Here is a 26,477-nt window from a genome sequence, read left to right as displayed (position 1 = left end):
TTGACATGTCTGTCCATCCAGGTGGAGTCTCCACTTACAGCGGTGCATGGCACCACCTCCTCACTATCTTTGTTGTCGGTGGGGTCATCACATGCGCTGCCAGATGGAAGGAGAGCATCTCCAGAGAAAGGCACTTTCTTCTGGGCTAGCACTGTCTACCACAGGGTCCCTATTCCAGGGCCAGCAGCTCACCGCCACCAGCCCAGGCATGCACGTTCATAGCTCTGATTGACCTTCAGAGGCTCTAGGTCATTAGCCAATGGCTTCCTAAAATGGATGGGTGCTCCAAGAAGCCTTAAAACTAAAGTGAAGGCATGCTGGGCATGCCCCGCCTACATAGCCCTCACCTGGCCCCAGCCCCACCATATCTATTCCATGTTGCAAGCCATGCAAGCCCCTCGCTCTGCTTCCCTGCTGCGGGGCTGCCTTGGCATGTCTGACCTCTGGAATAGAAACAAAAGGCATTCCAATGGCGTGGCCAGGGTGGGGCCTCTCCTACCAGATGACCAGCACTGACTACATCATCACCAGGCTCCGTGCCTGAGGGCTTCCCCGAACCCAGAGCATCAAAGCCAGGTTCCTGGAACCAGCTCACCAGGCTTTCGGATACCGCTAAGTTCGTCTGTCCAGCATCCCCCATTTCTGCTGGAAACATCACCCCACTTCCTTGGGGGTAACTGCTCCACTCCCACTCAGACCACCTGGTTCTAGGGGAGCAGCTCCTCTCTTCCAGGCCTCATTCCATCCTGTGGTCACAAGTCAGAGCAATCCCAAGTCCTTCTCTAAGACTTCTGATTGGAGCTAAGGAGGGAGGGCCAGTTACACCCTGACTTTAAAAAATAGGCGGGGGGTGCGGGGATGTGAGGATGAGCCCGTCCCTGCCCTTGTCGGCTTCTGTGCACACCAGCCCTGGGCTGGTCCAGGTGAGCACCCTGTCTGTCTGGGTCTGCCCAGAACCAGCTGTTAGCTTTGCCAGTTTGTGGTTCCCATTTGAAGCACTCCCTCACTTTTGCACCTCCTCATCTTTGCTCACACTGTCCCCTCTACTCTTTCCCCTGAGGTCACTTGTAAAATCCCTCTTGCCTCTCACGTCACTTCCTCTGAGTAGCCTTTTATGAGCCTCGGGCCTCGGGGCCCTGTCTGGAAACCCCAATTCTTCTTGACAGGACCTGAGCATCCATCCTCGCCCTGAGCTGAAGGTGGTGGGAGCTGACAGGTGGGTGTGTGGCTCTCACCTGTACAGGAGCCGGCCCCGGTCCCGGGCACTGATCTTCCCCCACAATCCATTCTCAAAGGCATCTTTTGCAGCAGCCACTGCCTTGTCAACATCGCTGACCTGGGCCAGGGACACCTGGCAGATAACCTGTGGTGGAGCAGAACTTCCCTGGGCTCAGTGGACACAGACACGCCTGCCTGCTCCCCCGCCACCTGGGTCACTCAGAGAAGAAATTCTACCAATGGAAGGGCACGGGGAGGGTGCAGCCAGAGTAAGATGAGGCCTGGGGAAGGTCTATTTGTGTTTCTACATACCAGGGACCTTCTCATAACCTTCTCACTGAGCCAACACAGGGCAACAGACTTGGGCTGCTGACTAAGGCTGAGCATTTTCAAACCGAGAGCATAGATCCATTCATTTATTGAGTCCCAGGCAAAAGGTTTATTTTTTATGTGGAATAGGCTAGACACTGGGGTGACTAGACCTGTCCCCTCTCTGCATTGCATGCCTTAAGGCAGTGGTCGGCAAACTCCTTAGTCAACAGAGCCAAATATCAACAGTACAATGATTGAAATTTCTTTTGAGAGCCAATTTTTTTAAACTTAAACTTCTTCTAACACCACTTCTTCAAAATAGACTCGCCCAGGCTGTGGTATTTTGTGGAAGAGCCACACTCAAGGGACCAAAGAGCCACATGTGGCTCGTGAGCCGCAGTTTTCTGATCACGGCCCTAAGGGTATCCATATGGTCCACAGCACAGGCCTGGGTGCAAGTGGAAGAGAGGGGCTGGAGGGCTAAGGCCAAGGCTTTCTTGCTGGTCACTACAGACAGCGCCTGCTGGGCAGCCCTGTCCACACAGCCTCCATCCTGACTCCCAAAACAGGCTTTGAGGTGCTAACAGCACTCCATGCCTTTGCCGAGGGCACTGTACCCTTTGTCTGTGTCCCCACACCTTGTCCATCTCTTTGTAAAGCACTTTCTTTAAACTTCTCTCCAATGATCCCCTATTTTCTGCAGGGACTGGAGCGATATTGTACTAGTAAGATGGGGCAGGATAGAAAACGTTCGGTAGATACTGGTAAGAGTAAGTGTTGTCCCAAGTATGTACGTGTCTGAGAATGTGTGTATATGGGTCATGATGTAAGAGGGCCATAGAATTCAAGGAAGGATTTCCAGACATTAGGGTACAAATATTCAAGAAGGTGGGGCCATGCTGGGATAACTGTTGAAGTGTGGAGGGGAGGGAATGGTTTGAAATTTATTCCAGTTTCTGGAGCAGGCCCTTTAGAGTCCTGCCCCAACCCCCCACCAACCCTTCCACACCACACCTCCCTCTATGTCATTCCTGTAGAAAGGACTGGCGATGGACTGCAGCCCTTTTGTGTCCAAGCAGAGGTCCCCTGGGCCAGGACCGCCCTCCACCCCAGTGTCAGATAGGGGAGTAGATGGGCAAGCAGACCATGGATGGGGGAGCAGTGGGAGGGAGGAAAAAGAAGGTGCTGGGCCTGCACTCACACTTCCATCTGTCGGGTTGATGGTCTCATAGGTCTTGGCACCCTCAGCATCCATAAATGTGCCCCCAATGAAGAGCTGGTGGGGCATTCGGAGGGTCAGCTTGTTCACTACCTTTTCCACCTGGAAAGAAAGGTTTCACAGGCTTTAGCTGTAGTGTGGATTCTTCACAAATGGGCATCATTGGCTGGCACAAACCCACCTGGAGACACGGGAAACACAGATGGATAGACAACCATTGGCACACATGTGTGTGTGTGCGCACGCACACACACACACAAGCACACACACAAAGGGTCTATTATGTGAGAAGTCTGAGGTTCTGAGTGGTAAGAAGAAATGAATAGAATGGACTGAGGCCAGACTGCCTGGGTTGAAGTCCTAGCCCTGATACTTACCTACTGTGTGACCTCAGGCTGTTTGCTTGGCCTTCACACGTAGGAAGTAGGTGGACAGGCCCTTGTAAGCCACCAGACATGACACCAGACCCACCACTCACTTACCTACATATCTGCAATTCCATGCTGAATGCAGAAGCGTCTGGGAAACCTGTTCATCAGTCATTTGTTCACAAAGCTATAGCCAACCTGAGGTCCATCCTGACCACCCATGTTTTCTTCATCAGCTTTTGTTTCAAACTACCAGCCTAACAAACTACCCCATAGCTAATTGCTGTGGGAGTTTGTACCAAGATAACCGAGAGATCATTTTTAAGTGTGTCTTTAAGAAATACCCTAGCTGGGTGGCTCAGTTGCTTGGAGCATTGTCCTGTACACCAAAACGGTTGTGGATTTGATCCCTGGTCTGGGCACACATGGAAGGCAACTGATCGATATATCTCTCTTTCTCCCTTCCTCTCTAAAAAAAATCAATAAACATATCCTTGGGTGAGGATTAAAGGATAAATAAATAGTTTCTCTAAGAAACAGACTTGCAATTACTTCATCACTCTTCCATAACACAAGTTAAATGTATAGCAACATTTGTTTCCTTATTGGGAAAACACTCCCAATTCCTTTCTCTCTTGCTTTCTTTTTTTTCCTGGCATTTCAAAAAAAAATAATTTAATGCAGAGAATTGGTAACACAGGTGATGGAAGAGCTGAGAAGCCATGAATCAACCCAGACATCAGTAACAGCAGGAAGCCACTGCCCTCACTAAATTACAGAGACAAATGGAGGAGAAGGTCGTACCGGAAGCAGGGGCTAGGGCCACCCAGGGGCACCAGAGTTGAGGCAGGTAATCTAGGAGGGGCTGTGGGCACAGTAGAGATGCAGCTGGAAAAACCAACAAAGGAGAAAGAGGGAGAGAAATTCTCGGTAAAGGCCTCTTCCTATTATTCTAGTCTCGTGTCTTGGGACTCAGAACTTAGCCTACATACTGAGCCTTAGACAGCAATTTCTTCTGTTGAGTTTTCCCTACTGCCCTGGCATCCTCAGGTCCTCCGGAGCTGCCAGGGAAAGCTTGGGACACTGAAAGGTGGGCACTTGGGGGTCCTGCCTTTCTGTACATCCGTGTGTTCTTTTGGATCCATAGTAGTAGATGCCTGAGGGGTCTCTAGGGTCATGCCCACATGGGGAAGCCCAGAACTCACGTAGTCAATGATGCACTCGCTCTCTTTGTCATCCCCTCGCAGCTTTCTCACTAACAGCTGGATGAAGTCCTTGAAGGTGGTTGCCATGTAAACGTCTTCATTTTCCAATTCCACACCATCACACAGCTCTTTCACTTCCTCCACCAGCCTGAGGGACAGGGGATTTTAAAAGTGGGAGCATGGGGAGAGACGTGGCAGACCTGCGTTATTCTAGCAGCAGCGGTGGTGGTGCCAAAGACATTTATCCAGAACAGACCCTCATCTCAGCAGCCACAGCATGAGTGTTAGCCTAGAATTGGGGTTAAGATCCCAGTCCATGCACTCAGAAGGCCCTGGTTTCAAGTTCTGGCTCCACCACTTACTAATTTATGACCTTGGTCAAGTGACAAACTCTTCTGAGTCTGAGTTTCTTCACCTGTAATATGGGAATAATAAAAGCTCTGCTACCATTCTGTGATGAGTAAATGGGATAATCCAACTATTAATAATAATCTTCAAAAGATACTGTTAAAGATTGAAAAACAAGCCATAGATTGAGAGAAAGTATTTCCAAATCATATATCTGATAAAGGGCTTTTATTCAGGATATTTTACAAATTCTCAAAACTCAACACTAAGAAAAAAACAGCCTAAGTAAAAGTGGTCAGAAGATTGATCAGATGTTTCACTAAAGAAGAAATATGGATGACATATGAAAAGATCCTCAATATCATTAGGAAAGCGCAAATTAAAACCACAAGATATGGCTGCATACTCATTAGAATATCTAAAATTATAAAGTCTGACCTTACCAACTGAATTCTCATACACTGCTGGTAAGATTGTAAAATGGTACTTTGGAAACCACTCTGTAAAGCAGTTGCTTAAAATTCAAACATATACTTTCATTTCACTTGTAGGTATCTATCCAAGATAAATAAAAGCCTACGTAAAGACTAAAGATGATAGAGCGGGGAACTCCAAAAATTCATCCTCCACCTACGTAACTACTGAAATGGTAGAACTGTCTGAATCGGATGTTTTGGAACTCTGGAGTCAAGTGAACATTTGCAGTATCCAGGGGAGACAGCATGAGGAGGAGGGTGGTAAATGTTGGCAAATTACAGCATGCCTCCCCCTGGCCAGTGATTGGTTCATGACTCCACCAGAGACAGTAAATTCAAGTCAAGGACTTATGTGAAAACTGCTGGAGGAGCAATCCCCTTTTCAGTGGGGAAGTTGGAAAGGCAAGAAATGAGACCAAAGCTACTGTGCAGCCATCTTGTCACTATGAAGAAAATTCCTGCCCCAAAATGAAGCAACAGATGGTGACAAGTTCATGACATAATTTGACTCTTTGGAGTAGTCAACTATGCCTAAAGAAAGCTACTGTAGACTTTTGAACTTTCTTTTCTTTTTTTTCTTTTTTTTTTTTTTTTTTTTTTTGCTTTTTTGCTTAAACCAAACTGAATAAATTAATTACTACTGTTATAAGCAAAGATGTTTCAGTTTATTCCACATCCTTCTCCCCCTTTTTTATTTTTAAATATGCTTTTATTGATTTTAGGGAACAAGCCCACAACTTGGGCATGTGCCCTGACTGGGAATCAAATTGGTGAACTCTTGGTGCATGAGCTGATGCTCAATCACTGAGCCACACTGGCCGGGCTCTTTTTCTTTTTAATCCTGAACCTCCTTTTTATACACTGTTAAATGGAAGGCAGGACAATTCATAGGAAGTTGAAGGATAGGTAAACTAATCTATGGTGAAAGATTGTCTATGGGCCATGGGGCTACTGACTGGAAAGGAGGAGGGAACCTCCTGGGGTGAGCTGGTATCTATCTTGATCAAGATACAACTTACGTTGTATATGAAAGATATCACATCATCTATAGGTTATATATTATATAGCTTGTGTGGGTTACACAAGTTAAACCAAAGCCTACCAAACTACTGTCTTAAGATCTGTGCATTTCACTGTATATAAACTTATACCTCAATTTTTAAAATATTGAGATCATGATTCCTTTACCCGCAACATACATCTGATGGGAACACTTGTGAGGTTAGATTCATTTGCTCAGGCCCAACCTGCCTGTCCTCCCCGACCCCCACCTTCTGCACACATTGGCTTCCACTGGGGGTATTGAAGCTTGTGGCAGTTTTAAAACAGTCATACATTAGCTCCGTGGTCGGCAAACTGCGGCTCACAAGCCACATGCAGCTCTTTGGCCCCTTGAGTGTGGCTCTTCCACAAAATACCATGGCCTGGGCGAGTCTATTTTGAAGAAGTGGCATCAGAAGAAGTTTAAAAAATTTGGCTCTCAAAAGAAATTTCAATCGCTGTACTGTTGATATTTGGCTCTGTTGACTAACGAGTTTGCCGACCACTGCATTAGCTGATTCTCTTCCCATTGAAGGGGTAGGTCTCAGACCCCTGCCCCTGCCCCTGAGTCTGAATAGGCTTGTGACTGCTGAGACCAATCAAGTCAGGAGCAGTGACTCGATGGGGAGACTTTCCAGGCTGGGTGACGAAAGGTGCTACCACACCTGCATTGTTTGCTGGCACTCTCGCTCTCAGCACCATGAAAAGTCCAAGTCCCCAAGCCACCACATGCAGGTGCCAGCAAAACAGCTGCCAGCCTTCCTGGCCCAGGTGCCAGGCATGGTGGTGAGAAGCCAGCTAGCAGTAGTACATCCCTACTCAGCTGTCCTAGCTCGTGCCAGTCCACTGCCCTGTAGCCATTCAGGGTGGCCTGCCAGGCCTGCACTCACGGGCCCTTTCTGGATCACTGACCTGCATAATCATGAATATAACAAATGGTGGTGGTTTCCCACCATTGCATTTTGGGCTGATGAGTGGCACAGACTCAGACAACTGGGATGGGACCCCCCGCCCCCACTCCTGGCCTTACCTCACCACATCCACTGATGCGGCCCCCGACTTGAAGAAATCGGTGGAGTCTTCTACCTCCAGGACATTGGGGAGAATCCGTTTCCAGGCACTCTGAAGAAAAGGCGTGGTGAGAAACAGGGTAGCTGGGAGCAGGTGTCAGCTGGGTGACAGCAGCCCCCGATGTATGCACGGTATCAGGCTTGGCTCTCTGTCCACTCCAAGGTGCAGCTGCTTCAAGGAGCCTGAAGGCCCTGGCCTGACCACCCCTGAAGTGTTTAGAACTACTATTCCTGAAGTGTTTAGAACTCTACATGCGTATACACTCTAGAAGTACCTGATATTTTTTATGACTGGTAGGCTCTTTGCCAACATTTTTATAGAGCCTAATAGATGCTACTAAATTGACCTTTTTCATACGCATTCTCTCCTCCAACCACTCACAACAGCCACGGAGGTGGGGTTTATTCTCTCCATTTCACAGACGGACTCAGCTGTAGCAGCTTTTGACTCAGGTCCAACTCTATAAACACATAATCTCATGCCACTCGGAATGCCACCCAATTGTAAGCTCCAGAGGGCCAGTTTGTCCAGCTGGCCCTCTAACCCCAGAGTGGACATAGGGCTGGGGCAAGCGCAATTGCTCCAAGAATATTTTTTGAATGAATATGCTTTGCTTTTCTTTTTTTTAAATGGACATTCAAATGTTCAGCTTTCGAATAAAGAAGTTCTTGGTGTTCTCCTGTCTCTCCCTTGATAAATCCCGCTGTCTGTACTTGTCAGCAACATCCACACCCACCCATGTGGCTGCTGACATCTATCTATACTAATAAAAGAGTAAGATGCAAATTGACCATACCTTCGTGATGCCCACCAGCCAATCAGGAGTGAGTATGCAAATTAACCCAACAAAGGTTGAGGATTAATTTGCATATGCAGGTGCTGAGCGGCCGGGGGCATTACGCACCGCCCCAGCCACTCCAGGCCTCTGGGCAGCATGGGAAGGCAGAAAGGTGGCTCCGGGCCAGAGCGAAAAGGCGGCTCCAGGCTGGAGCGAAGGTGGTGCCGGCAGCCAGGGGAAGGAAGGCCCGTTCTTGCACAAATCTTCCTGCATCGGGCCTCTAGTAAACACATAATCCCACCGCTCTGAATGCCACTCAATTGTAAGCTCCAGAGGGCCCGTTTGTCCAGCTAGCCCTCTAACCCCAGGGCAGACCTGGGGCTTGGCACCTGACTCAGCTATTCCAGGGGCTTCTGTTTCATTTGTCCATTGTTGACAATGAATCCCTAGAAGAGTCATAGACAACTGACCAAATCTCAGGCTTCCAGAGGTAGAGGAAAAAGGGGCAAGAGGACATAGAAAACCCCAAGACATGATAGAACCAACACTGTGCCTAGGGCCAGCACATCCACAGAGAGTGCAGAGAGCCTGACTCCCGGGAGTGTGGGTCACAAAACACATGCGCAGTGCAGGACCTGCCCAACCAGACAGTAGCCCTGAAGTGGTCTCACCCGCACAGCCTCCATGGTGACCAGTTCTGCCTCCGTCAGCTCGAGGGCGCTGCTGTCTTCTCCCCTGAAGAAGTGCGAGGCTGGGATCATCTTGCCATCCTCCAGCTGGATGTTCTTCACCAGCAGCTGCACAAGAAAGGATTGTACAGGGCCTGTGGTTGCCCTGATGCAGGGAAGAGAGCAAGTCTGCAGAGAGCGCTGTGCTTCCTCTCCAGCCCTCACCGCAAGAAAGGCAGAGGGAGTCTCAGTTGCATGAGGAGGCATTAAGAGTGGGGAGGCTGCTGTGTAAGGACACAGAGGAAACTGAAGCTCATGCTCAGCTCTCCCTGTCACCCACCCCACCATGCTCTCGTTCTCTTATGTGTAATGGCTTTATTATTTCTATAAAACCGATGCCTGTGCATTAAACAAGATAATTCCAGCACTACTTTGAAAACCAATTGAGAAAAAAATTCATCACCAAAATCCCCAGCTCCCCAAGCCCCATGAGAACATCTGGTGAAGGTCATATATGCCCCTCTGGGGGACAGAGGGTATATTGAGGTAGGAAGAGGAGCAGATGTACTGTTGGGTAGAGAAGGACATCTCTGTTTGATAAGAAGTCTATAAGAATGGCATGTACCACACATGCCCTAATAGATCTGGTGCCAAGTCCCATGTCTGACCCCTAGCTTGCTGCCTTTTGAATATGTTCTGGAGCTTTCTGTGAGCTAAAGCCCAGCCATGCCCAGCTGGAAAGTCCCAAGAGATGGTTCAACCAAGGGTTTCCACCAAGGGTCCCCTTTGCTCTGCTGTACCTGTGGATATCTCAGAGGATGGAGCTGGTACCCTTCCCCCATAGAGGGCCCTGCTACAAGCGTGGGCAGTTAGTGGCCTACTTCTGTACCTGTGTCCTCCTCTATGTTGGCAGATAAGCATGGCCCTGCACAGAGAGGCCAGGGGCTATGTATCTTTGACCCCAACCCTAGCTCGGGGATGCAGAAATCGAGAACTGAGTAATGTGAGGATGCCGGGACATGATCAGCGGATCACACTGCAGAGCCTGTCCTCATTAAGGCTGGACTGCTCCAGAACCCTCTGTCCTAGCCTGCTCCCCGAATGGTCCAGAAATCATGTGCACGAGATTTCCCACCTCAGGAACCGCTTCTAGGGAATGTGATCCAAGACAGATCTGGTCTTCCAACCACATTTATCAGTCATGATAAATTGGCCTGTACACACACACCAATGCAGCCAAACGTCAGCATCCAGGGTTTGTTGAAATTCCCTAACGTGTTCACAGACCCTTGCCTGTCCTCTTTCTTCCCTTCCCCTGGTATCTTAAGGTCCTGATCTGCTCAGCAATGCATGGAGTGAGCACTAATAGAGAACCTTGGCCAACTGGTGGGCCTCAGAGCCAGAATTTTAGGTTTGAATCCCAGTTCTGCCATAAACTAGGTTTTTTTTAAAAAAATCTCTGTGCTTCAGTTTCCTCCTCTGTAAAATAGGTATAATATTAATACATATCTCATATGGTTGTTGGGAGAATTAAATTGTTTTAAAGCTGTGCCCACCACACAGAAAGTGCTCCATAATATGAGCTGTTTCTAAGCTGCAGAGTCTGCTAATACAAATTGGAGCATGCTATGTGCCTGGCATGACTCCAGGGCTCTTCAAAGAGAAGGAAACTGAGGCAGGGTGCTTTAATGACCACGCCAGTGGTGCTTGGACACTCTGCAGGACTAATATGAGGCCCCAAGTTCAGGACTCCCTGCAGAGGGCTTCCCCCTGATTCTCACAGGACACCCAGCTCTGGGTGGGGCACCTGGTCCAAAAGAGCAAAAGGCCAGCCTTCCTGGAACAGGGAAGTGGGCAGACCCAGTGGTCAGGGGCACACATGGACTCCTAGATCCTGCCATCTTATTTTCTCCAGAGCAGCCTGGGGTCTACTGAAGGGCCAGAACCCCTGGGCAGAAGTCGGTGTGGCCTTGAAGTCTCAAGGGACGTGTGACCCACAGCAGCACTGTTACCATTCTGTCATCATTCCCGAAGAGGATCAGTCCCGCTTTGGTGACCAACCCCGGCCGGTGGGCTCCCGGGATGGGCAAAGCTTCTCCCTCAGGCACCAGGCCTGCAGTGTTCAGCGTGGAGTTGAAAAACGTCAGCTTCTGTTTGGAAACAGGACAGGAAAACCAGAAGGTAGTGAATAAGAAGAGGACCCCACTGCTGGCAGCCCAGGCAGGGCTGAGCAGGGCTAGGGAGATGAAGGGGGGGCGGGGGACAGGGCTCTGCAGGCCTGGGACTCTGCCTCAAGGGGCACAAGCAAGGCCTCGGCGGCCTCTGGAGCCCTTAAGCCCGGTGTGCCCCTAAGACCTTTGGTATTGGCCCCAGCCTCAGATCTCAGGTAGACAGACATTGGCAGGACATCTGCTCAAGACACCACGGTGAGGACACCAGCCCTGGGGGTGCCACCAAGCACTGGTCACTTTGAAAGAGGTCCTGTGGTGGTGAGGGCAAAAGGGGGACTCCCGGATACAGTCTGGGTGGTTGGTCAATGATCAGGGGTTAGGACAGTCTGGGACTTTGTGGAGGACAGGACTGCCCTCCGTGGGATGCAAAGTCCCTGTTTATGGTCTTGCCAGACCCTGACCCCTCAAGAGAGCCTGTAAGCACCATCTCACTTGCCCCCTGCCCAGCCCCTGGCCTAAGCATGCTGCCCCTCCCCCTAGGAGGTGGGACTGGGGTCTATGAGCCCAGGGGTGAGAGTCAAAATATTTTACAACCAACACAGCTCAACGACAGATTTGCTGTAGGGCCTGGAGGCCTTGTTCCTTTAGCCACTGGATGGCAGGTGGTCCCATGGTCCTGGGGGAGGGGCTGAGGTGGCTGGGGGCACTCGGGTGGGGTTGGAGTTCAGGGTAGTGGCTGTTTGCCAACCAGTTTGCAGTCAGTGGGGCACACCAGTGCATCTAGCTCAATCTCAGTCACGCATGAACACACCTGCCCACAAGCCTCTGTCCAGGCGCCGGGCACCTTGTCGTTCCCACGGATCCAGTTATGAATGGCCTCTGCTGGCTGCTCCCAGTTGATCTGTGGGGCAGGACGCGGCTGCTTAGCAGGTCTCTCTCCACTTGCGGACCATCTGGGCAACACCTATGCCCCCCCTCCAGCCTGTGGGCCCTTGGCAGTAGGTGAAGCCCGGGGGAGAAAGCGGGGGGTCCGGCTTCTTCTCAGACACTAGTCTGAGTTCCTGAGCGGGGTGGGCGTCTCCCTGGTACCCATGCTTCGGGTGCTCTCTGACCCTCAGACTTTGGCAGGTTGCGTAAACATAAACTAATGGTGTGGGGAGATACTGTTCCATGGTTAAGATGGCCAAGGCCTTACACAGAGTCCCCGGCACAAAGTGCAGGTCCATCCCATAGTGCCCTGCCGCCCACAGCTCCTCCTGGCCTACAGGACTCACACAGATCCCCATGTAGCACCCCAGAAGCCCTGAACAGAGGAGCAGAGATACGGCCCGCAGACTCCACTACTGTGACAGCTTTGAGGAACTGAATTATCTCTCGTCCTCATCTTAGAGACTGCCAGCACTACAGCTGATTTTACACACACACACACACACACACACATACACACACACACACATACACACACATACACACACACACACACACACATACACACACACACATACGCGCGCACACACACACACACACACACACACACACACACACACACACTTCTCTCTGGGGACCCTGCCTGCCCATTCTTCCTAAAGAGAAACAGAGAAAAACCCAGAAAGGACCCAGACCCCTGCCTGTCTGGGTGCGCATGCCTTCCCCGTCCACAGCTTAGCTCCCGCTTCCCCTGCCTGGGCAGCCCTCTCTTCTGGCCTGAAACAATTACAATCTGGCTGCCCAGCCAGAACCCCCGCTTCCCCAGGATACCCTCCTCACCCCAGTCTGAGCATAGCCTGGCTGCAGGGTGGGCAGAGTCCTGGCACTCACCTTGGCTGTTTCCTTCTTCTGAATGCCCTCGTAGGTGGCTCCTTCCTCAGGCTGAGGGACTCTGGGGGCTCTGCCCTCGGCAATCAGTCTCACAGCCTGCACCTGGGGAGACCCGATCGGTCAACATTCCCAGGACTAGGACCTTCCCCTCCCTGGGTTCACACTGGGACTGGACCCTGCCCCACACTAATCACACGTGCCTGGCACACCACAGAAGCCAAGAAATATCTCCTGTATGAAGAGATGGAGCTCGTTTGAATCCAATTCCAATCTGTACAATGGGCACTAAACCCCACCATCTCCACTACACAAGGTTTTGGAAGATTACATAGAACACACACACACATTTCCATGTTTTTATCTAAAACCTTCCCTGTCTGGTAAGGAGAATGGGTGGTGAGCCTCGCGATGGTTTTGGAGGTCTGAGATTAAGCAGGAAGTAGTTTCTCTGTTCAAGAGAAGAGCAAGATTGTGGGAGAAGGAATCAGGGTAGGGGGAAGGGTAGCCAAGAAGCCTGAGCTCATTGTGAGGAAGGGGCTGTGGGAGAGCCCCAGACACAGAGAGACTGAGAAGTGATGGGAATGTCGGAAATGTCTAAAGCAGGACTGCCCAGCGGAATGCTCTGTGGCAACGCACACGTTCTACGCCTGTCCTGTCTAATACAGGGTCATTGTCCGAGCGGCGTTCCTAAGCACTTGACATGTAGCTAGTGAGACTGAGGAACTCAATTTTTAATTAGAATTCATTTAAGTTAATTTAATAGCCGCATGTGACCAGTGGCTGTCCTATTGGACAGCGCAGCCTTAAAGGATATTTTTAATTGTTTCCTGGGAGATGTGCAAGTAACCCCTTTCTCTGTCTCTCATACAAAATCTTCAGCAAGTTTACTTTGCATGGGAGAGAATACCAAGAGGCATCTAGTTCTACACACCTGAAAAGTAAAAGGTGGCCGCACACCAGACTGCTGACATCTGGGCAGCAGTGAGCACTTTCACAGCATTGTTATGCTCATTGCTACTTCCAAACAGCAAATGCTGTCCTCTTGGAGACTCCTCCTGTCTGACCCCTGCCTGCCACTGGAATCTGTGAGAAGCAGGAATGCTGGCCACCACTGGCTGGCCTTCTCCCGCTGGACCACCAGCAGGCCCGCACACACACCAACCCCTTTGGAGTCAGGTCCCACAGGGTCTGCCTGCCGAGCCAAGCATAAGTGTCTCTGATATCAGTCATTCTTGTCTTTCCTCGGGTAACACTGAGTTTTCTTGTAGAAAAAACTCAGTCCACAAGACTACAACTGGACCAGCCTTCCTTCCCCCACAGGCCACAGCAGGAAGCATGTGACTGAGGCTAGCCAATCAGAGTACCCCATCGTCCTGGTCAGTGATTGGCTCAGGGTGATCACATGCCCCCCAAATCAGCCAATCAGTCTTCTCTGATTTTTCATTCATGATTTCTAGGAGAGAAAGGATTTCTCTTTCCCTGGAGCCCAGAGGTATAAGCCTTGAGGTACCAGTGACTTTTTTTCCTCCCACTTGAGGGCAACCTAAGAATGAAGGTAACCAAACAGAAAAGTAGATTTAGGTGAAGAAAAAGAGAGAAATAGAATCTTAGTGACATGGCTTAAGCCTCTGGATTCAGCCATGCTTGACACCATCTCTGCCTTTAGTCTTCTCTATTTAATGAGCCCCAAAGGTCCCCGTTTTGGCTAAAGCTTTTTGAGTTTGGTTCTTCCAGTTGTAAGCAAGAGTCCTGCCTAATACAGGATATTAAATGTCCTAATCAAGCCTCTTTGAAACTGTGAAATGAAAGCTTTCTCCCTCCAGAACCCTTGAATTGGGGGTACAAATTCCCAGGGCAGGCTGGGCCTAGAAAGGGTGTCTGGGACAAACAGGCACACGTGTCAAGGCCAGCTCCCAGCTCTTACCATCCCTTTGATGCCTTCAGGGAAGAGGAAGCGGTTATACAGAGTGCTCACGGTGTCGTCCGGGAGGATCTCACACTCCCTCTGGAGCAGAAGGTCCCCAGTGTCCAGGCCATCATCTGCCCAGAAGATGGTAAACCCCCCTTTTTTATCTCCATGAATGAGGGTCCTAGGGAACAGAAGAATGAAACCCTGAGTCTAGCAGCAAGGACCACAGAGAGGGACGACTTGGGGGCAGCCTGTATGGACCCTGCCATCCTCCAGCACACCTCTTGACCCCCTCGACCCCTGGGAGGATCCATGCCTATTCTGGTGAGAGTGGGAGGGAGAAATAAAATGCTATTTATTGACATCAACCAGGCATTGTGGTAAAAGCTCGATATGCTTCATGTAACTTAATCTTTCCCAATGATGTAACAGGCATTGTACGCCCCCTTCACAGACAAGGAAACAGATCCAGAGAAGTGAAGAGATGTGGCTGTAGAATTCCAACCAGATCAGTCTGACTGCAAACCCCCTCTCTTTTCCCAGCTTGACTACTCATCTAAACTACCCCACCTACCAGACACATCACCCATTTATTGTCTTCTTAGTACTTCTCATCACCCATCTTCAGCTCTTTCTAAGTGGGGTGCTACTGCGAGGATGGCAGTGGGTAGAGGTTAGAGCAGACCTCTGGACACATCACCTGGTTGGTGGCCCTGGTAGCCTACTGGGTGAGGCCCCTTGACACTGTTGCTGAGATCCTGAGGCAAGATGGGAACATGCCTGCCCCCTTTGAAGCTCACTGTAGGAGTGCAGAGTACTCAGCGAGGCTTAGCCCCAGTTCTCCTGAGTGCTCTTGCTGACTGATAACACTTAAACCAATCCGGTGTGTGGATGCCACCTGGCAGCACAGCTAGGCACCTGCATGGCACCTGTTCTGGGCTAAGGGTGGATGGCAATTCAGGCAGAGGGGGCTGTTGTTGCCACCTTACCAGTTGATGGCCGAGGCCCCTCGATGCCGGGGGAGCAGACTCGGGTGGTAGATGATGGAGCCATGGCGGGGCGCATTGATGACCTCCATGGGGATGAACTGGCTGCAGAAGGGCAGGACGTTGAGCTCAGCACCCAGAGCCTGGTATTTTGCCACCACGTCAGGCAGAGCCTGTCCTTTCTCCCTCCAGCGGGGGAACTTAAACACTGGCACTCCATCCTTCTCGGCCTCCAGGCCTGTGGGACAGGGAATGGGAAACCAGCCCCTTTTGGCATCCACCCACACGTGGCCACCTCTGCCTTCCCAGCAAAGTAACTCCTGCCTCTTCTCTCTAGGCCTGTCCCTTTCAGCCTTCCCCACTGCCCAGCCCGGCTCCACCCCACAGCACAGAGGGGGCAGCACTAGCCAAGGGTGAGGTTTCAGGGGCTGCTCTATCTGGTCTGACTTCTGCTGACAACCGGGAGATGACATCTGAGCTCCTCCCTCTCCCAGACGCCTGCCTGACCCCCAACGGCTGGCCTTCTGCCCTCATACCACTCCCCAAGGCCTCACACCATGCCCATCACCAAGTTACTATTTCTCTACCCTGCTCTCTGGGGAGGGGTCTGGGACCTGCAAACCACAAAAGCACTGGCCATATAGGTGCAGGAGGGACACTGACAGGCTGGAGAGGGAAGGAGAGGAGGGGGGAAGAGAGGGGGAGAGGAGGGCTCCTTCCTCTAAGTGAGCATTACCCAAGCCTCACTTCCTCACCCAGAGAAGCAGCTGAGTCCTTTGCAGTCTTCCCAGTATCTGCATAACTAGCCTCAGTGCACACAACCCCCTCTTGCTGGTGTCGGCACTCCAAGGTCCAGGTCCCAGCCCTCATGCCCCTCTTCCCACCCTGTTACCAGCCCCCATGTCAAGCACACCCTCCTCATGGGGCTGAATTACAGCTCCCCCAATTCCAAGTGTTAGAAGTCACAATTTCATCCCTCGACTTTCCCTAGCCTTAGAGGTGGCAGCTGCCTCCTGCAGTCACTATACTGGTACCTTCAAGTTCTCTTTTGCCCGCCCCTCTTTAGCACCCATCGGACACTTGCTTGTACTTGATTCTCTGTTAGCGCTCCTGATGTCTGGCCCCTGACTGGACCTGACCCACCTTCTAGCCCCTCCGTCTCTGTGCCCTGGCATCCAGAGGTGTTGAAGGAGGGTGGGGTCAGTGTGAACAGAATGGACTGTGCTTGCAAAAGCTGTTCCCACTGTGACCAAGAGAATACTTGTGCGTGGCATCTGAGGTAAGGTCAAGTAGCAGCTCCAGTCTGGGTCCAGGCTCAGGAGCTGGTGTCAATGGTCACTTGGTGGCTGGGGCTGGGCTCAGGCTATGTCATGGGTCATCTCTAAGAACAGGGCCTGCACTGCTTTCTGGGGAGACTCAACTCTTCCTTATGAACCAAGCCTTGTGTCTGGTCAGCCCCACAGGCCCCTTTCCTAAGCCTGCCCACCTATTCCATGTCTGTCAGGCCTGAAAGGATCCATGAGTGTCCCTGGAGAGTCTGTGAATCTGAGCTGAGGGCCCTGCATCTTGCTGGGCTGCTGAGGCCCCCAGCTCGGCCCCTGATTCTCAAATTGCTTCTCCTAGAGCCACAGCCATCAGCATCACCGGAGAACTGGTTAGAAATGCAAATTCTCAGCCCCCATTCCAACCCCAGTGAACAGAAACTGCCAGGGTGGGGCTTAGCACTCTGTGAGTCAGCCCTGCTCAGTGGCAGGGACACAGTGACTCCTGCCTGGCATCCCTTTCAGGGCCTGGGGACTTGGGTCAGAGAAACATGGAGTAACCAGACAGCAGGGCTGGGAGCAGGAGTGTTCCCGTGGCTCTTCTCCAGGATGGAAGCCCCACCTCACAACCAGGTAGGGAGGAGGTCTCCAGGGACACCCGTGGCCCCACCACAAGATCCTGTGGGCTTCTGCTCCCATCCACTGCTGCCTGCCTTCTTGGACACCCCCATTCCCTGCTCCTAGACCACCCACTCACCCAGGGGGTCCGCCTTCCCATTCTTGTCTGGGACAGTGAACACGCCTACGACCTCATAGCCTTCCTTCCTCAGGTGGCAATACACTTCCTGGCCAAACAGGCTCTGCCCAATCACTGCGATCTTCATGGCAGCAGGGGTGGGTGGAGAGGACCTGGGGAAGGAATAAGGTTGCAGCATTAGAAAGGGCTCACTGGCCTCCAGCAAGCAGACCCTGGTCCAAGTGTGGCAGCTGCACAGCGCCTCACATGCACCCCCTTCCCCAACCTCTCAGCCTCCTTTCTGGGGCGTCCTAGTGGCGGGCCACTGCAGGGAGACCAGAGGGAAAGGTTCCCCAAGGGAAGGGATCAGATTTTAGATTTTACAGTGGGAGAGATGTACAGAGATTGTAGAATTAGGGATTCCTACTCAAACCCCTCCAAATTGGCATGGAACATTGGGTGTCACGTTGCCTGAGGTATATTTGAACGTATTTCAGTAACTAACCAGTCTGTGATCTTGGTCAAGTCACAGCAAGCCTCAGTTTCCTCACTTGTTAGTGAGAAGGATGTCACGTGCCTCAAATGACTTTCAGCCTATAAATGAGCCAGGAAGCAGCAAGGGGGCCTGGGCCTGAGGGCTTGATTACCTTAACCTCACAGAAAAGCACAATTGCTGGACAGGCCCTGAGACTGAAGGTGGAGGTGGAAAGTGGGAGGGGGTGCCACTGGCCAAGAAGAAGGAAGATACATGGAATAACACATACCTAGATCATGCAAATGTCTCCAACGTTTGCTCACTCATTCACCGCGCTCATGTCTGTAAAACCTATTATTCTCCTGGTACATTTCTTTACATTGTCCATTCACAAATCGTACATACTTTACAGAAAATTTATGAAAGTAACAAGCCTCATACATACAGAAAAATGCACAAAACATTGGTATGTAGCTCAACGAATCCTCAACAAGCTGAACATACCCTTATAATCAGCACTAAGAAAAGGAATTACTTCAGAAGCCCCCTGTGAGCCCCTTCCAGACACTACACCCCACGTTTAACAATATCAAATACTTTTGCCTGTTTTAAAAAATATATGTTTTCCTTTATATAAATGGAATCGTACATTGTAATGTTCTGTGGATTTATCCCCCCTTAACATTACTCATGTTGTTGTACTGTGCTCATTCTGATTGCTGTATAGTATTTCATCGTGTGAATGTAAACACGGGCATTTATTTATCTACTCTGCTGTTGACTGGCATTTGGGCAGTTTTCCAGTTTGAAGCTATTACCAATAGGAATGCTATAAAGATTCTGCCACATGGTTCTTACTGCACATTTCTGTGGGATATGTACCTAGGAGTGGAATTCCTGGCTCACAGATATGAAAATATCTGGCCGTGGCATATTCTGCCAGTTTTCCGAAGTGGTTGTACCGATTTCCACTTCCATGTGCTCTGCATTGCAGCCTTGTGCCTTGTCATCTCAGCTATTTTGCTAACATGAAATACCGCTGCAGAAGACACTGTTAAGAGAATAAAAAGAAGCCATAGAGAAAAACCATTTGCAAAAACATATCTAATAAAGGTCTGGTATTCAAAATATACAAAGAACCCATAAAACTCAACATAAAAAAAAACAAACTACCCAATTTAAAGATGAAGGAAAGACCTGAATAGACATTTCACACACACACACACAAAAAAAAGATATACAGATGGTAAAAAAGTATATGAAGAGATGCTCAACATCATATGTTATTAGGGGTCACAAGTTAAAACAATAATGAAATGCCACTATACATCTACTAAAATGACAAAAATCCAAATCATTGATCAATACCAAGTGCTGATGAGGATGTGGAGCAATGGTGGAAATACAAAATGATACAGCCACTTTGGAAGCTAATTTGGCAATTTATTACAAAACTAAACGTACTCTTTTCATACAATCCAGCAATCACACTCCTTGGTATTTACTTAAATGAGTTGAAATTTTATGTCTACACAAAAACCTGCATGTGGGAATTTATGGTAGCTTTAGTGTATAATTAATAAAACTTGGAAGCAACCAAGATGTCCTTCAGTAGGTGAATGGATAATAAACTGTGGTACATCCAGACAATGGAATATTGTTCAGCACTAAAAAAAGCTGATCTATCAAGTCATGAAGGGACATAGAGAAACTTTAAATGCATATTATTCAGTGAAAAAAAAAAAGCCAATATTAAAAGGCTACACATTGTATGGTTCCAACTATATGACAGTCTCAAAAGGGCAAAACTAGAGGGACAATGAAAAGATCTGTGGTTGCCAGGGGTTTGGTAGGAAAAGGAGGAATTAACAGGTGGAGCGCAGAAGTTTAAAAAAAAAACCTATCTATTAATTTAATTAATTAGATAAAGTAAATCTAGCTCTATGGTTCACATCTTACTCTAAAATACAGTTCAATTGGGTTTAAAAATATTTAAAACTAGAGGCCCAGTGCACAAAATTCATGCATGGGTAGGGTCCCTAGGCCTGGCCGGCGATCAGGGCTGATCGTGGCCTTCTGGCTGCCAGCCAGGGCCTTCCTTCATTCTGCACTACCCCCTGGTGGTCAGTGCACATCATGGCAAGCGATCAGTCTCCCAGTTGAACTCCCATGGGGACAATTTGCATATTAGGCTTTTATATACACTGAGTGGACAGATTATTATGATCTCTGGACACATAATAATCTGGCCACTCAGTGTGTATATATATTAGAGGCCCGGTGCATAAATTTGTGCATGGGTGGGGTCCGGCCAGCCTGGCCAGGAGGAGGGGACACGGGCGGTTGGCCAGCCTGCCTGCTGGTTGAACTCCTGGTCGAGGGGACAATTTGCATATTAGCCTTTTATTATATAGGATATGCACTGAGTTCAGAGATCATAATAATCTGGCCACTCAGTGTATATAGATATTATATATAGGAAGAAAACACTAAAATATTAGAAAATGCTGGTAAATTTTAGGCTTTACAAGCCTGACACTATACAAGAAACATAAGAGTATATGACAAATTTTCATACATGAAAATTTTACGTCTCTGAAACAATTTGCCAAATAAAAACTGCCAATAGATAAATAAAAACATATTCAAATTACAAGTAATCAAAAAATGTAAAATAAAACAATGGGCTATTTTTCTTCTATAAAATTAGGGATATTTACAACAATATAAATATCTGATGTTGGCTAGGCTATGGAAAATGGACACTCTTATATACTACTGATAGTGGTATATGATAGATAACTCAGTGCACTGATAAAGTGGTCCAAACTCCCTGGAGGAAAATTTGGCAATAAATATCCAAATCCTAAAAATAATTCTTCTGACTCAGCAATTTCACTTCTAAATTATGTTTGGACAAGCAGATAAAGACATGAGTATTTTACAATAATGAGACATTCACACTCTTTGAGCCATGCTGCTATTAGAAATGGCAATATAATCTGTTTCACTCCCAGAAATTTATGAGCTAAAACACTGAAACAAGTAACACATCACCATGATTTTTAAGGTATATGTGCAAACACCTGTGTTTGTGTACTTGCCCGAAGAATTAAAACAGAAATGTTTTGGGTCTGGGGTGGGTTTTTTTTTTGGGTGGGGGGGTCAGAAGGAATGACTGCATTTATCCTTTTCTTTTCATTTTTTGTTTTTGCTTTTTTCAATCCTCACTCAAGAATATGCTTTTATTAATTTTTTTTGAGAAAGAGAGAGAAATACTAGTATCCATGTGAGAGAGAATCATCCATCAGTTGCCTCCCCTATATGCCCCAACTGGGAATGGAATTGGCAACCTAGGTATGTGCATAGACCGAAAATCGAACCCTCAACCTTTTGGTGTATGAGAGGATGCTCCAAACAACTGAGCCACCCAGCCAGGGCTTCTTTTTCTTCTTTTGCTTTCCCTGCACTGGGCATGTATTCCTTGTGGGAAAATAAAGGGGTACGAAACGATTCCTTTGGAAGCAGGTAGAGTCTGGTAGCCACCAGGTGAGGCTGTTGTCACAGTTGAGGAGTGGTGAGAGGGGCCTCAGCTAACCATTGGCCGCTGGCCCGCAGCGAAGAAAGATCAGGTGCAGCAAGGGGGAGGAGCTGGGAAGAAGAGACAACAGAGCCTGCGTGGGCAGCCTGGCAGCCTTCCAGCTTTTGCCTCCTTTCAGAGTTTACACTGGTCAAGGTCCTTGCCCAGGCGGTGGTGTGTGGGGATGCTGTGGGCTGCGCTGGCAGCAGTAGGAATGTAACGGCTTTCCAGGTCTCCTACCCCAGACCCACCCAGGACTGGCTCCCCAGGTCCCAGCTACCAGACCCTGCCAAGCCAGCGGAGAGCAGCTCCGGGTCACCGTTATTTGCAGCCTGTGGCCCACCAAGGAATGCAGCTCTCGACCAGGGCAGGGCTCAGCTGAGCTGCCAGGCTGGCAGCCTTCATTCCCCCACAAGGGGTCCCATTCCTCCAATTGCCATTTGGAGGGTCCAAAGCTGATTCCTCTCCAGCAATCAGTCTCTTCAGCCTGGCGCCTGGCTGGCAGCACACTTTTCCTCCCACAGCTAGGGTCCCCTGGGGGAGGACTTTCCCAAGGGCCTGGGCACAGGGGACAGACCTACAGCGGGGTACCTAGAGCACTGGAGGCTGTAAGCCTGGCTTCACCGTGGCCAATAGCTTTCACCTCTGAGCCTGTTTCTTTGTCTCTGTAAGGGATTGTTTCCCAACACTGTTGCAAAGGTTAATAACCAGTCAACTTTCACAGAGGGCCTCCTATGGCCGGATGTTGCATAAGCTCAAGCAATTCTCAAGCAACCCTAGGAGGATGGTACTATTGATTATCGCCCTTCTCAATTTCAGCCCCAGAAACTAAGATTCAGAGTTTAGGAAACTTGCCTAAGAACACAGAGTAGGAGGGAGTGGGGAGGGAGCCAGAGCCCACACCTGTTAACCCCCAGTCGGGGAATACTTGTAAATTCCCTCTCTGTCCGCACACCTAGGCAGGTGGCAAATGAGGGGCCCCAACAGGTACGGGGGGGGGGGAGGGGGGGAGAGGGCGTGGGGAGGGGGGGGGCTGGGCTCTGAGTGGGGCAATCCCAAGAACTAAGTTGTGGGGTCCAGGCTCCTCTGGCACAGAACCAACAATAGAGTAGTTTTCACAGTCCCTAGAATGGGGTATGGAACTTAGAAAAGGGGGACATGTCCCTCTATCACGCACCATCCCTGTCTTGCTCCTTTTCTGTTCCAAACCTGTTTTCTCTTCTGTAAACATGGTACATAACCCCACCCAAGGGGCTTGACATCCTGCCCAGGGACCCTACCCAGCCCCCTGCGGCGGCCCTTTAATCTAAAGACCCCACACCAGGCTGGAGGCTCCGCTGCCCCAAAGGGAACCCCGAACCCAGACCCCAGAACCCCGCATTCCCACGGTGAGGCTCGGGGGCTCCACGGGAGCCCCTGAGCCTAGAGCCCCCGGAGCCGCGAGCTGGAGCACCTGATTTCCTCGGGAGGAGGGGCGGATCGGGGTGCGCGGGGACTCACCTGGCTCGGAAGGAGGGGCAGCGGTCGCGGGCCTGAAGGGACCTCTGAGAGCTGGGCTCCTGGCGCTGGGGCTGGCATAGGCTGCCCTGGGAGGCGGAGAGGTGGGACCTGCCACGGCCAGTCCGGGCCACAGCCACGGCCAAGGCCAGAGCCCGAGGAGGGAGAGGCGCCGGGCGGGGGGCGAGGGGGCGGGACGCGGAGCGGCTGAAACTCAATCTGGACGGCGGGGGGGACAGGGGAGGGGACGGGGGGTGGGGGCGGGGAGAAGGACTCGCCTAACTGTGAGCCGCAGGCTGGGCGCTTCACTCACCTTCTCTGGGTCTGCTTGCTACGGATCCTTCCAGAATTCACAAAGCGTGGCCTTTGAAAAGGAAACTCTTGCCAAACCCGGCAATGTTCACCCACTCACTCAAAAACAAAGCGTCAAGTTCCTACCAGGTGCTGTGGACACAGGTAGAACCAAACAAAATCCTCGCCGTCTGAGCCTCCGTGCACCTGAGAGAGGCAGTCACCGCGCGCGTCTTGTTGCTTATGGGGTTTCTGCCTGCTCAGTGGCCGGCCGCCCTTCTAGGCAATTCCCGTCCTAGCTCTGCTTCCACCTAGTCTGGATGCCACGACCCCGCCCCAGGCTCCCGACCGGACCAATCCCGTCTCAGGCAGGGTTATCTGTTTCCCTCTGGACCAAAAACAGTTCAGGGAAAAAGAATGCAGAGGAGAACAAACCTGCCCACGTGTCCTGCCTTCCAGCCTGTGTCTGGATGCCTCCTCCCACTGGGTGCCTTCCTCCACACCCGCACTGGACCTCTCTGTGCCCTTCCTGGCCTTGCTTCTTTTCAGGGCTCTCAGCCACCTGGACCGCCCTCTTCAGTGCCTGCACACTTCAAGCTTGCTCCAGCCTCCAGGCGTGTACATTGGCCTCTGCTGGAACGTTCTTCTCTCAAATACTACACAGGCTTGCCCTCTCTCGCCTTCACATTGTGGCTTACACGTCAAATACCTGATGCAAAGCCTCAGAGAAGCTGCTCTAGGTCACGCGGTCTAAAGTCCCTCGACCGCTCTCTGTCACATCACCCTCTCGTACTTCCTTCACAGCACTCACTGTATATCTGAGATTTTCTTGTTCATTCTTTGTTTATTATCTGTCTCAACCACTAGCTTCTAAGCTCTCTGAGGGCAGGAAACTGGTGTGATAAATTCACTGTTGTATTCCCAATACACAGTGATGGCACCTTGTAGATGCCAAATATGGTTTAATGCCCACATGCCAGGATGAACACCCAAGACTGAGGTGGCCCATCTCTACTGAGCCTTCTAGCTCATTCTTGGGAGCTGAACCCTGATCTTCCTGCTCCAGCCTGCAGGACTCCTGGCTATCCCCCACATACACCAACCTTCTTGACTTAGAAACTTTCCACATGCTAATTCATCCTCTTCCCCAAGGGAATCTCATTCACACTTCCGGGGTTCCTACTTAAATATCACATCTTCAGGGCAGCTCTCCCTAAGCACACAGCCACTAGGACAGATTATATGACTACAGAGGGGCCTCTAACTTCCCTTCATGCACCCCCTTCAATTGTAATTTTATCACAGCTTCTGGGATTATTTGATTGACATGTCTCCCCCACTAGAATATGAGGGCAAAGACTATCTTGGTCCCCAGGAATTCCCCAACATTTAGTTCAATGCCTTGTGTTCCGAAGGTGCTCAATGAAATTTGTGGAATAAATGACTGAATGTCAGGGGCCTGGAATGGGAAAGTAGTGTGAGCAGAACTCTGAAGCTAGAATAGAGAAGGCAGAATAACAGGTGGCAACAGGAACCACCAAAAGGATGACTAAGAGACTGGACACCCCCAAAAGGTGCTAGAAAATCAGAGAAGAACCCATAGTCTTACAGGGTATGAGGAGCAGGGAAGGAGGGGAGTTTAAGCAGAAAGTTTAGCAACGCTGCCACCTGCAGTAACGTGGAAAAAGAAAATGTGCCAAATGAACGGGGTATACCATCTGGTAAGGAAATTACAGGCAGACTCTTGAAGGTGCTTCCTAGCTTCTTCTTGATGCTTATATTAAAAAGTCAGAGAAGAGAGATAAGCCAAAAGGACTGTTAAATAAAAAGGGACCAAAACTTGCTGGTTTAAAAAATTCCCAGCTTCTCCAAATATCAAATGATGCTTAAGTTAACTAACAACTTCCAGGCAAAGATGCAGTCCAGGGCCATGCCAGGAAAAGATGGTTTAAAAGTGAAGCCAAGGGGTGGCTGTAAAATCTTTTGTTAAGTTCTCAAAAACATCAAAGTGGCACCTCAGAGTATTCAGTTAAGCAGTAGGACTTCCAAGAATCTTGAAGTTGTCATTTAGCCAAAGCCCAAGGTAGAGAAGAACTGATCTCAAAGAGATGCCAGTCGTTTAGAGGAGTGAACCTCAATAAGATTCACGGAAAGCACACAAAGTTTTGAAAGATAATTATATTGGCAAAAGAGTGCCAGTTTGGAGCGTGGACTAAAAGAATGAGAGATAGTACAAAATAAAAAGACTTCTGCAACTGCCCGCCCCAATTCTACTGGCAATAAGCAATCCCAGAAAGTGCACGGAAGCAAATATGGGCTGCATTTATGGAAACAAAAGGATGACTGGAGAGCAGAACAAAGATCCCAAAGGTGGAACCAGAGAGGCCCACCTTTGCACAAGAATATCTATAGTGGTTATGCTATGCCTGTCCCACCATTGTATGCTAGGGGGAGGATGTAGGCATGTATGTTGGGCGGGGGGGGGGGGGGGGGTGTGGCAAGAGTTCAAACAACTTGTCTCTGGAACTCACAGGTCTATAAATTGAGAGCAACTAGCAGGTACACTGAAGGAAATATACCCAGGGAGCCTCCTTCACATCAGAACCTGATTTGGATGCAAAGATTCTGGACTTAGAGCTCATTCTGCAGTAGGATGGGACTTTTGGCAAGGGGTGGGTATTAGGAAGGGTGTGTATGTTTTGCAAGTGGGAGGACAGTTAATAATTTCTGGCCACTGGGTGAACTGTTGTAATTTTTAGACTCTTTGACACTCCCTCTGTCAAGAAGAGGAGTACAATTCCTTGAGCCCTTGAGCATTTCAGACTCGGTAACTTGCTTCTAACAAATGAAATAGGGTAGAAGTGACAGTATGTGGCTTTTGAATCCATTATTCCATAGACCAGATAGAGAAATTGGGCTTGTGGTCAGAAGTGGCAGAAGACAGCTCTTCTGTGTCCTAGAACTCTAAGAAAACCTCTAAATGAGTCATACTGAACACCGCTCTGCCCGTTCAGTTCGCGTGCCAGGAATGCTCCTTCACTTCATCTA

The 26,477-nt window shown here is 49.7% G+C and overlaps 1 protein-coding gene across 18 annotated transcripts in view; it reads right to left on the bottom strand.

Annotated features, from left to right (window-relative positions):
- The window catches only part of ALDH1L1 (aldehyde dehydrogenase 1 family member L1), a 52,418-nt gene extending 28,273 nt beyond the window's left edge, over positions 1–24,145 (bottom strand). For 2 of the 18 annotated variants that reach the window (XM_080686061.1, XM_080686065.1), the window contains exons 1-12: positions 23,142–23,282; positions 17,608–17,759; positions 15,592–15,826; positions 14,618–14,783; positions 12,694–12,795; positions 11,687–11,776; positions 10,717–10,854; positions 8,708–8,833; positions 7,218–7,309; positions 4,323–4,470; positions 2,732–2,851; positions 1,236–1,363 (exon numbers count right to left, since the gene is read on the bottom strand). In XM_080686061.1, coding sequence (XP_080542187.1) covers positions 1,236–1,363; positions 2,732–2,851; positions 4,323–4,470; positions 7,218–7,309; positions 8,708–8,833; positions 10,717–10,854; positions 11,687–11,776; positions 12,694–12,795; positions 14,618–14,783; positions 15,592–15,826; positions 17,608–17,734 — 1,472 coding nt within the window. In that variant the 5' untranslated portion in view covers positions 17,735–17,759; positions 23,142–23,282. Of the gene's footprint in view, positions 1–1,235; positions 1,364–2,731; positions 2,852–4,322; positions 4,471–7,217; positions 7,310–8,707; positions 8,834–10,716; positions 10,855–11,686; positions 11,777–12,693; positions 12,796–14,617; positions 14,784–15,591; positions 15,827–17,607; positions 17,760–18,943; positions 19,113–21,659; positions 21,713–23,141; positions 23,283–23,451; positions 23,816–23,864 lie in introns of those variants that run through there. The other 16 variants (XM_080686060.1, XM_080686075.1, XM_080686077.1 and 13 more) reach the window with 16 other exon arrangements.
- Positions 24,146–26,477: the final 2,332 nt, after the last annotated feature.

Source organism: Plecotus auritus (assembly GCF_963455305.1).
Source record: "Plecotus auritus genome assembly, chromosome: 8".
NCBI classification, from domain to species: Eukaryota; Metazoa; Chordata; class Mammalia; order Chiroptera; family Vespertilionidae; genus Plecotus; species Plecotus auritus.
The sequence above is the reverse complement of the archived record's forward strand: the minus strand, read 5'-3'. Positions and strand labels throughout refer to the sequence as shown.